Consider the following 11,725-nt stretch of genomic DNA (forward strand, 5'->3'; position numbering starts at 1 on the left):
GATGTTCTGGATTGTCCTGGAACAACTGAAGCTGCCGTTCGAGCACGCATACGTGCAGCCTGGAATAAATGGCATCTCCTTGTCTCTATATTGATGCGGCGTGACATCCCACTACCACTACGATCAAGACTTTATAAATCTGTGATACGTCCGGTGTTGTTATATGGTGCAGAAACATGGCCAATGACAACCAAACTGGAACAACAACTTCAACGAACCGACATGAAAATGCTCCGATGGATGCAACAAATTAGTCTGAAGGACCACATCAAATCCACCGAAATCATGCGTCGTGCTGGTTTAGATGATAAAATAATAATATAAACATTTATGAAGCGCCCATTCGCACAGCTGCTTCAGAGGCGCCCGGAGCCCGTGTTAAAAAGATGAGTCTTTAATCCCTTTTTGAAAAGACTCAACGAGGAACATTGTCTTAACTCAGGAGGTAACGCATTTCAGACATACGGAGCAGGGTGACGAAAACGGCGGCCAGCCAGGCGGGATCCGGCAACGGGAATGTTTAAGAAACCTGTTGAGCTGCTGCGGAGTGATCTATTATGTTCATGTCTGGACATGAGATCGTATAGATATGTTGGGGATTTTAATAAAAAGGTTTTGAAGGTAAGGACTGCAATTTTGAAGATGGTTCGAGCAGAAATCGGAAGCGAATGAAGCATTGGAAAGAGAATGGAAAAACTAAAACGAGGAGGTTTATTAAATATAAGTCTAGCAGTTTTATTTTGGATAGTCTGTAGTTTTCTGACAGATGCACGTGAAGCCCCATACATTAAGGAGTTGCAATAGTCTAATCTAGAAAGGATCAAACATCTGCAAAGGGCAGCAGCAACATCTGTTTCATAGGGAGACAATGTTTGCTTATAAAATACAGAGGAAGCTATTAAGCTATTAATTTCAATAAGATTATAATAATAAAAGTGATTATGAATTTTATATTTTATACCAGTTTATTTTATATTTAGAAATGAATCATAACACCATTTAAAATTTGCAATGTTAAACAATTTAAATATTTTTTTAAATAATTTAATAAAAATGGTAAAAAAACCAATCAAAAAATAAGAGGAAGTGGTTAAAGGGGATGGAGAGGACAGAAACAAGCAGGAGGCTGGAGAGGACAGGTAGGTGAATGGAGAGGACAGGCAGGTGGATGGAGAGGACAGGCAGGTGGATGGAGGGGACAGGCTGGTGGATGGAGAGGACAGGCAGGTGGATGGAGGGGACAGGCAGGTGGATGGACGGGACAGAGAAGCGGAGGAAAAGGAGAGAGAAGCGGAGGAAAGGGACAGAGGTGTGGTTGTATAATTATTAATTTTGAATTTTATTAAAATTTCATATGTCTGCATGTATGTCTGTATGTATGAATGTTATATGTTGTACAATCAATCAATCTTCGTTTTGCGTCCAGAGACCCGGTTTCCCGAGGTAGGACGTTGTTTTCTTTGCCATCAACTTTTTTCGCCAAATTAGACGATCAGTTGTTTCCATTTCATTTAAATTTAGAGCTTTCATGTCTTGCTCGATTGTTTGCGACCAGGACTTCTTTGGACGGCCTTTGGGACGTGTGCCAGGTACTTCAACATCTGCAAGAAAAGTTATGGCACTGTTTTTACCTGCAGTACCAGATGCTTTGATAATGTCATTTGTGAGTCCAGAGGGCCCTGCTGCCTTTCCATCCTTCATAGTTTTTAGAGCTTTTGTAAGCTCCTCTATAGTGATGTCTGGAATCAAACCTTCGATGGGTGGAGCGTCAAAGTTAACATTGATGGGATTTGTTTCGTTTAACAGACGGTTGAAGTATTCTCTCCACTGTAGCTTGATCTCATCTTGTTCAAGAACCATCACATTTTTGTCGTTTTTGATACATGAGGCACCAACTATGTCTTTTTTCGTACGCTTTGCTTGTTTTGCTATACGATACAGAGATTTCATTTGTTCACATTTGCTTTTAGTGAGCCACTCTCTGCACTGATCTGTCCGAGCCAGTGAAACTTGACGTCTTGCATAGTTGTTCTTCTCACGGAAAATTTTATGGTCATCAACAGACTTTGATTTTTGCCATTGCTTGTATGCAACTTTCTTTTCAGCTATTGCATTTTGTACACTCATTCCACCACCAAGTGTCACGTTCATGCTGACGTTTTGTACAAGTTTTCCCACAAACTGTAGTTGCAGCGTTCATTAAAACGGTTTTGTATGTACTCCAATCTGTACTGGCTTGAGATTGGTGGTCTAACTGTATGGCGACAATCTGTTGAAATTTTTCTCGATGAATATTGCTTTTCAGCTTCCACTTTTTGATTCTCTGAGGCATTTGTTTAGACTTATGTTTTGACAGTTCGACAACCAGGTCTGCCACAAGAATTTTATGTTGGGCGAAACATGATTCGCCAGGTATAACTTTGACGTTTTTGAATAGCGAAGAAATCAATTTGCGTGGCTGATGGTCCACTTTTGTATGTTATGAAATGTTCTGACCTCTTTCTAAAATATGTGTTCAGTAAACAAAACCTGTGACTTTCAGCAAACTCAAGGATGCGGTTGCCATCTTCATTCCGTTTTCCATAGCCAAAACCGCCATGTACGTTGTCAAAACCATCTGTTTTCTCTCCAACGTTGCCATTGAGATTGCCTCCAATCAGGATTGTTTCAGATTTTGGTATTGTTGAGATGGTGTCAGAGAATGCAGTCCAGAAGTCATTTTTCATCTCTTCTGATTCGCCTGTCTGTGGTGCGTATGCAGAAAAAATAATCAATGTTTGATTTTTTATGCGAAGCTTGATCCTCATGAGACGTGAATTAATCCTTTTAATATCCAGTACTTCTTGGGTTAGCGGTTTTCTGACAAAAATTCCAACACCATTTTTGGCCGTCTTTTGACCATTCCAGAATAGTTTATATTTTTTTTTGTCTGAGTTGACATGACAGACATCATTCGATTTCCATCGGGTTTCCTGAAAGCAGCAGATGTCAATCTTTCTACGCTCGAGCATTTCTGCGATTTCCATGCTGCGGCCAGTCAGTGATCCAACATTGAGCGTTCCAAGTCTAAGTACCATAGAGGGGCCATTCTGAATTTTTCTGCAACATCCCTCCGCTATTGCATACTTCCCAGGGATTCTTGGCACCCCTTGACCACTTAAGGCCTGCTGGGGACTAGGAGCCGTTGTTTTTCTTTGTGATGGCATAAGAATAATTTTGGGAAATTTTTTTACATCCATCTAACCCTAACCCATCCTGATGACAACCACCAGTTATAAGCGGTGGGCCTAGCCTTTCGCTCAAAAGCACGCAAGGCAGCGTGGATGCAGTTTTATGTCATACCCAGGACCAAGTTGATACAGAAAATAACTTTTGTGAACATAACATAACATCTCTTACTAAATATTGCATATATACATATATATATGCTCATTATGAAAATTACTCTATTAAATTAGAAATGGATGTTTTTATTTTTTGAACAGTTCATTTTTTTACATTTAGTAGATTTTGATTAAACATTTATGTATTATATTATGTATTATTTCATATTGATATATTATATTATTATTATATATATGTTGTACGTACATATGTTTTATTATATATATCGATAATCACTAATACAGATTAATTCATTTTTACATTAAGCTTTTTTTTCATTATTATTCACATGTTATTTTTTCCATAAATATATATATATATATATATATATATATATTATTTATATGACATGCATAAAATCATTTGCAATCCTGTAAATGTGTATGTGTATGTATGTGTATGTTCATGTTCATCTTTGTTATTGTACATTTTTACGGACACCTAGCGAATTACTTTATACAAAATATTGCATATATACATATATATATGCTCATTATGAAAATTACTCTATTAAATTAGAAATGGATGTTTTTATTTTTTGAACAGTTCATTTTTTTAAATTTAGTAGATTTTGATTAAACATTAATGTATTATATTATGTATTATTTCATATTAATAAATTATAGTATTATTATATCGTTATATTAACTGTCATTTTTTATGTATGTCATTTATTTTTCAATAATTATCTTAATATGGTTTAGTTAAGAATTTCAAATAGAATTTTTCTTCAATCTCTTACTGAAACTATTTTTGATACTACCTTATTTTCTGATGTTGATGATTTTGTCTATGCTTTTAATATCTACATTACTTTTATTCTTGATAAGCTTATTCTTCTTAAATCTTTTACTTATAGGCTCTATTCTCGTAAGGCTCCTTGGTTTGATTATGCTTGTGTAATAGCCAAGAAAAGTATTAGAAGACTGGAGAAAGCCTATAGGTTAAACCCATCTAACTCTCTTTATTCTATCTATGAATCTGAATTGATTAATTATAAATATCTACTATTCTCTAAACACTCTACTTTTCTTAGAAATTCTATAACATCTGCTTCAGCATCTAAAAATAAGTGGTCCGTTCTATCTAAACTTCTACATAAAAAATCTTCTCACTCATTTTTTTCTGCTCAACAGTTTCATGAATTTTTTGTAAATAAAATTACTTCTTTAAGAACATCTAATTCTAATTTTTCATCTCATAACTTTACTAAACTTACTACTGAATCTTTTTCTGCATTTACTCTATTAAATCTTTTAGAACTAACTAAAATTATTAATTCTATGTCGTCTACAACCTGTTCTCTAGATCCACTTCCTTCTAATTTACTTAAAGAATTTTCTTCAATATTTTATCCAATCATTCTCAAATTAGTTAATTAGTTAATATTACTGATTCTTGTCTATCTTGGTTTTCTTCTTATCTCTGTAATCGTTTTTCTTCTGTTGTTCTCAATAATTCTACTTCTAACTCCTCTACTCTTACTTTCGGGGTACCTCAGGGTTCTATCCTTGGCCCTCTTCTATTTAGACTCTATACTTCTGAACTACCTCGTATTATTAATAAATTTTCTTTCTCTAGTCAACTTTAAGCTGATGATTCTTACATTTATACTTCTTTTCCTCCATCTAATCTCAATAGTGTTCTTCATAATTTATCTCTTTTACTTTCATCTACGTAGAATAAAAAAACTTGTGCCTTTCCTTGATGATCCTACTCTTCTCCTTCTTGTTACTTCGTTAGTCTTATCTAGGATTAATTATTGTAACTCGCTCTACTATGGTCTTCCTGACTCTATCCTTTAAGTAAAGCTTTTAACTCTGCTGCTTGTCTAGTTGCTCGTGCCCCTTTCTTTTCTCATATATCTCCATATCTTGTTCTCTTGCACTGGCTACCTATAAAATATAGAATAATTTTTAAAATTTGCACGTTCATGTATAAGTCTCAAACTAAATTATTTCCTAAGTATTTATCAGATATATTAATTGAACCTAAACGCCCCGGTTTACGATCGTCTTCTTCTCGCTTTTTCTTAACTCGTGTTGAACACTCACTTGCGAAGTTCAGAGCGGATCTCAATGTTAAATTTCTTGTTACGTAGATCGTTTAATTAATTGATATACTATTGAAAGACATTAAAAGAAGAGAAATAAACTAAGCAACGTTCTCGACTTGTTTATTATCCACCGGATCAACAGAAAAGGAAAAGTGAAGTTACATACAAAGCAAAGAACATTTGGTCCAAAGAAAAATAAATGTATATTATAAATCATAATGTTTTAATATAAAAACATAAAACTTAACACCTTCTCATTTTATTTAAAACATTAGATGACCTTAACCTAAATGTTCTGAAGACCCATCGCACACATCAGATTCTTTAGTCTTGGTCCTACCATTGGTTTTGTCAGAGCATCAGCAACTTGAAGTTCTGTCGCAACTCGTTCAACTGAAACTTCTTCTTCTGCAACCTTTTCTCTGACAAAGAAATGTCTAATGTGGATGTAATTTGTTCTTCTGTGAAGTTCTGGATTGTGTGCTAAACGAATTGCTGCTTCATTGTCGACAAAAATTTCTGGCTTATTCTTTAGATCTACAATGTCGTTCAACAATCGTTTGAGCCATATCACTTCACGAGCTGCTTCACTTGCGGCAACGATTTTTGCTTCAGTAGTTGAAATCGTAACTGAGGGTTGACGTTGGCTAAACCAACTGATCACGCTTCCTCCAAACATACAGATTACACCTGATGTCGATCTTCCACTAGATTTATCTCCTCATGATCTGCATCACTGTAGGCTATAAGTGTATTGTTTTGACCAAACTTGTAAACAATACCGACATCACTGTAGGCTATAAGTGACCAGACCAGACTTGTAAACAATACCGACATCAGCTGTGCCTTGCAAATATCTGAAAATTTGCTTAACTTGTGCTATATTGGACTTGCTGGGTTTCTCTAAACTTCTGGACGCTACTCCAACTGCATATGCAATATCTGGTTTTGTTCCCGTCATCATCAATGCACCAACTGCTGATCTTTAAGGAAATTTCACTTCCTCATGTTCATTTTTGTTTTCATCAAACTCCTCAGATTTTGAAATCGGAGTTGTACAGGATTTACACAGACTCATCCCAAACTTTTCAAGAATCATTCTTGTATAGGATGACTGACTGACATTAATATTTCCCTTCTCATCTTGATTAATCTCTAATCCAAGGAAATATGTTGCAGGTTTAGATGTTATCTTGAACTCTGACTTTAATTCTTTTTCAAATATTTTTAGTTCTTCTTTATCGGTTCTTGCAACTAGTCCATCATCAACATACAGTGCAAGTATGAGTTTCTTTCCTCCCTGTATTCTAATGAACAAACAAGTATCTGCATCGCTTTGTTTGAAATGTCTCTTTTTCAAGAATTCAGCAAAGCGTTTGTTCCAACATCTTGGAGCTTGTTTAAGTCCATAGAGACTTCGCTTGAGTTTATAGACTCTTCCTGAATTATCTTTAAAACCTTCAGGTTGCTCCATGTAAATATCTTCATCTAGTTTGCTGTAAAGAAATGCTGTTGACACATCAAACTGCATGAGTGACATCTTTTCATTTGCAGCAACACTTAATAGTGTTCTTATAGTTGAACTTCTGACCACAGGACTATAGGTTTTTTCATAGTCAATTTCCTTTTTCTGAGAAAAACCTTTTACCACTAGCCTGGCTTTAAAACGTTCAACAGAACCATCTGGATTGTGTTTTACCTTGTAGACCCATTTGCATGGTATTGCCTTATGACCTTTTGGAAGACTTACCAAATCCCACGTTTGATTTTCTTTTAATGAGTGCATTTCACTGTTCATGGCTTTAAACCAATCATCTTTTTCATCGCTTTGAATGGCATCTTTGTAGCTCTCTGGTTCAAGTACTTCACATAATGCAGACATAACGAAAGGATCATAACGAGATGGCTTTTTGATATTATTCCTGTCACGTAAAACCATACCTTTGGTCTTTTGATTACAACAGTCAGATTGATCTTCTTCATCAGATGAAACTGAACTACGGTTGTGAACATCTTCATCAGTTGAAATATTTTCTTTAATCAAAGTTTCTTTATTTTCATCTTTGATTTCAACATCAATCGAAACTGTATCATCTGAACAACTTTCTTCTTGCAAAATCACTGAATTTGGTTTGACAACCTTCTCATCAAAAATAACATCTCTTGATCGATGCATTTTAACACATTTCTTATTCTGTTGTCCCATTCTTTCATGGTATAACTGCAATGCATCTTGATCATTGACAAAGTTAACTTCGACTTCAGAATTCAACGGTCTAACAGTTTTTGCAACAAGTTTGAACAAACCTCCATTGTTGTTTCTTATTCCAACAACATTTATCACATTGTCAATAAGTAGATGACAACTTCTTGAGGTTGAAACAAAAGAGCTATTTATGTTCTTACCTTGAGTTGCAAGTACTAAGAACAAATTTCTTTTTACTTTTGGCACATACAAGACATCTGTAAGTTTAACAGTTTGCCATTTATTATTCACTTTCACTTGAAGATGAATAATTCCTTTTTCAAAAACTTCTACAGTATCACCATTTGCAACATATAATTTACTCGGTTGAGAAAATTTTTCAAAACTTTGAAATATGTCTCTTCGGAAAGTTAGATGACACGTTGCACCATTGTCAAAAAACCATTCATCAGTGTACGCTGACTCATCAATTGCAAAAACACTTGATTCCATAACAACTAGTGATTTCTTATTGTCATCGCGTATATTGTTATTTCTTGGTTTTGCTGGAGCATTTTTGGAATTTTTAGAAGGTTTTCCATCACTGACCCACTTTCTACATTGCTTAACCCAGTGTCCAGGTTTATGGCAATAGTTGCAGTTACCAACTGGTTTTGTCCTTCTAGTGAAATCTCTTGATTTGTTGAAACTTGGCTTTTCAACATTTACAACTAAGACGTTCTGCCTTGATGATTTATCGATTGTGTCGAAAGTCTTTATCTCTCTTTCGAAAGCACAGAAATGAGTGATTAAATCATCTATCGACTGCTTTTCTTCACCTAGCATTAACCAACTTGATTTGAAGTTTTGGAAACTATTTGGGAGAATCTGCATCGATTTGCATACTAATAGCAGCTCTGGTAGTTTATTTTCTCCCGATGACTGAAGCCCACTGTTTAATTCGTTCCATAAAGTCTTCAATCTTGCAATTTGGCCGGATACATCCGCTATCCAATTGAAATCGAAAAAATTCCTACAAACTTGGAACAGTTGGTCCTTAGTTGACGCTTCAAAATTTCTTTTTAATTCCTCCCAAACTTCAAACGCTGTGTTCTTGTCCATTATCTTTTGGTATGTATCTTCTGTGACTGCATTCGCAATTACTGATTTGACATAACTGTTTGCCTTTCTAAACAGATCTGATTTAATTTTAAAATCTTTTGTCTGTTGCTCTGTTTGGTTTCCTAGTAATTCTGGTTTCGACAACTTCCCATCAATCACATCAAGTGCGCCCTCATGGTAGTCCATGAAATCTCGAACACGACGTTTCCAAATGGCTGTGCAACTTAACTGTTTTATTTGAAGCTTTGAATCCATTTCTTCCTTGTCTTTCAATTGGACCTTTTAATTAGAAGCAAAATATCGAATTTCAGAGAATGAAGAAGCACGTGTTTTTTCTTCACTTCAGTCTTCACAAAGGAATCTTCCGATATTTTTTTATTCTAAATTTTTTTCGTCAAATCAATTAATTAAGAAAAACGTTATCTGGGTCCCATAACCTGTTAAATTTCTTGTTACGTAGATCGTTTAATTAATTTATATACTATTGAAAGACATTAAAAGAAGAGAAATAAACTAAGCAACGTTCTCGACTTGTTTATTATCCACCGGATCAACAGAAAATGAAAAGTGAAGTTACATACAAAGCAAAGAGCATTTGGTCCAAAGAAAAATAAATGTATATTATAAATCATAATGTTTTAATATAAAAACATAAAACTTAACACTCAAGACCCATCTGTTTTCAAAATTCATTGAGGAGCGCTGTTGAACATCGCGGAAATAGCGTTTTATAAGCTAATTGATTGATTGATTGATTGAAATAGAATTGAGTTTCTATAACTGTTAACTATCGGTGTTGATTTAAAAAAAATGCATTGTGTATGTTTTTCTACAAAAACAGCAGAATAAAAATTATTATTTAATGTTTACACCACACAAAATTTAATTTACTAATAAATAATAGAAATTAATAGGGTTATCAAAAACACACAACTAAAGTATTATACATTTTTATAGCACCAATATACAACTATATAATTATATATACATACATGTCATTCTCTGTCAACTTGAACCATGGTCCACGCCCGACGATCTCCGATTTTTTTTAAATTTGAACAGTAAGTACCTCAATGTATTTCATCGACAAAATAAAATTTTTATAAAAAAATTTCAATTATTTTTCAAGTTATGAAGATTTTTGTGACAGCATCCTCAAATTTTTGAGCGATTTTTTTCAAAACTTGTACCTACGTAGAACGCTATATCTCTTGAACTAGCCAACATATCTTGATGAAATTTTTTGTGCATATCAGCGAAACAATGTAATAACAAAAAAAATAAATGTTATTGTCTCGAATCAAAGGATATTTTGAACAAAAAATCTAGAAAAAAATGAATTTTTTGAAAATTTCACCGATTTCAAAACAGCGTAGCTCAAAATCTATCGCAAAATAAATAAATATTTTTTGTTATTTTAAAAGTACCTTATAGTCACAAATAAATCACAAAATTTCGTTAAAATCTGTCCTGAATTTTTTGAGCTATCGGAGCTCAAAATGTCAAAAAAATGAAAAATTTCTTTTGTTTGGCACCATTTTTAACTATGAAGAACCAAACGTTTTTTAATTTTTAAAATTTGTTTATATAGTGCTTTTATAGCTTAACAACACATCAAAAAATAAAATTGGCGTTTGCTTTCTTTGAAAAATAAAACAACTTCAAAAACAGGCAAAACAAATTTTTTTCAAGTGTCAATATTTTTTATTTTTTTCAATTTAAAATTTAAAATTTAGAATGTATGTTACACAGATGTGAGAAATGCCCAGGAAAACTGAGTGTCGAAAATAACTTAAGAGCGATTTTCGAAGAAGCTGTAATTTCCCATGATGATAATCGCAGTTCATTGATTTCCGTACAGGATACAGTTGACAGTTTCATTGAAAGATTTTCGCAAAAACTTGACGAGTTGTCATCGCATCATTACATAAGCAAAGAACAATTGAAATATCTTAGCGATTCTAAAAAAATTTAAAAAGTTCGGAGTGTATTGCTTTAATGGATTTTGCTGAAAATTATTTGGTGATAATACAGGATGCAATCCAGAGTCAACATTGGAGCAACACGCAAGTTACTCTTCACCCAATTGTTCTTTATTACAGAAAACTTATTTATTTATTTATGAAAACTTATCTGTCAAAAGCGTTTGCATGATTAGCGACTGTCTCGATCACAATGTTTCCGCTGTTTATGCTTTTCAAAAACATTTAATTAACTATGTAAAACAAAACCTGAAAAACGTTACTTTAATTAAATATTTTTCTGATGGCGCGGTAAGTCAATACAAAAATTTTTCTAATTTAATTCATCACAAAGAGGATTTTGGATTAAAAGCAGAATGGCACTTTTTTGCAACTTTTCATGGTAAAAGTCCTTGCGATGGAATTGGAGGGACAACAAAAAGATTGGTTGCAAGAGCAAGTTTGCAGGCATCAACAAAAGATCAGATATTGAACGCCAGAGATTTTTACACATACGCTGATGCGAAAATAAATGGTATTAAATTTTTTTGTGTAGACAAAAAAGAAATTAAAGATCTGCTAGGAATGCTGGAAAAAGATTTAGGTCAGCAGATAAAATAAAGGGTTGTCGAAGTCATCACTCATTTATTCCAGACAAAAATGATCAACTTTTGATGAAACGTTTGTCTTCAGATTTATTTGGATACAATTTTAATAAAAATGAAAGTGAAGACACCAATGATGATTATGAGCCGGGTCGATTTGTAGCTTTGGTCTATAATAAGAAATGGTATTTAGGAAACATTATAGAAAGAGATGATAAAAATGATGATTTAAAAGTTAACTGTCTGAAGAAATTTAAAGAAAATATTTTTTATTGGCCTAAAAATGTAGATATTTGCTATGTACCATTTAAACATAATTTGATTCTTATACCTGATGATAACATTTCTTATGTTGGAAAAATTCACATAACTCTTCCTGAAACTGTTTTTAAACACATTAGCACGTTGTATA

The 11,725-nt window shown here is 33.6% G+C and overlaps 2 protein-coding genes across 2 annotated transcripts; one reads left to right on the forward strand and one right to left on the reverse strand.

Moving 5' to 3' along the window:
- Positions 1-2,299: 2,299 nt before the first annotated feature.
- Positions 2,300-3,071, reverse strand: HELRODRAFT_149645 (hypothetical protein; the record flags this gene model as incomplete). The annotated part of the gene is made up of 2 exons (XM_009029690.1): positions 2,300-2,418; positions 2,537-3,071. Coding segments are annotated over 2 exons (654 nt in total), but the record flags the coding sequence as incomplete, so codon positions are not given.
- A 6,693-nt stretch (positions 3,072-9,764) lies between these two features.
- HELRODRAFT_180384 (hypothetical protein) lies at positions 9,765-11,329 on the forward strand (the record flags this gene model as incomplete). The annotated part of the gene is made up of 3 exons (XM_009029691.1): positions 9,765-9,808; positions 10,500-10,614; positions 11,066-11,329. 3 exons carry the CDS (start codon positions 9,765-9,767, stop codon positions 11,327-11,329), a joined length of 423 nt encoding a protein of 140 aa, XP_009027939.1.
- Positions 11,330-11,725: the final 396 nt, after the last annotated feature.

The sequence above is a fragment of the Helobdella robusta genome (genome assembly GCF_000326865.2).
Source record: "Helobdella robusta unplaced genomic scaffold HELROscaffold_61, whole genome shotgun sequence".
NCBI classification, from domain to species: Eukaryota; Metazoa; Annelida; class Clitellata; order Rhynchobdellida; family Glossiphoniidae; genus Helobdella; species Helobdella robusta.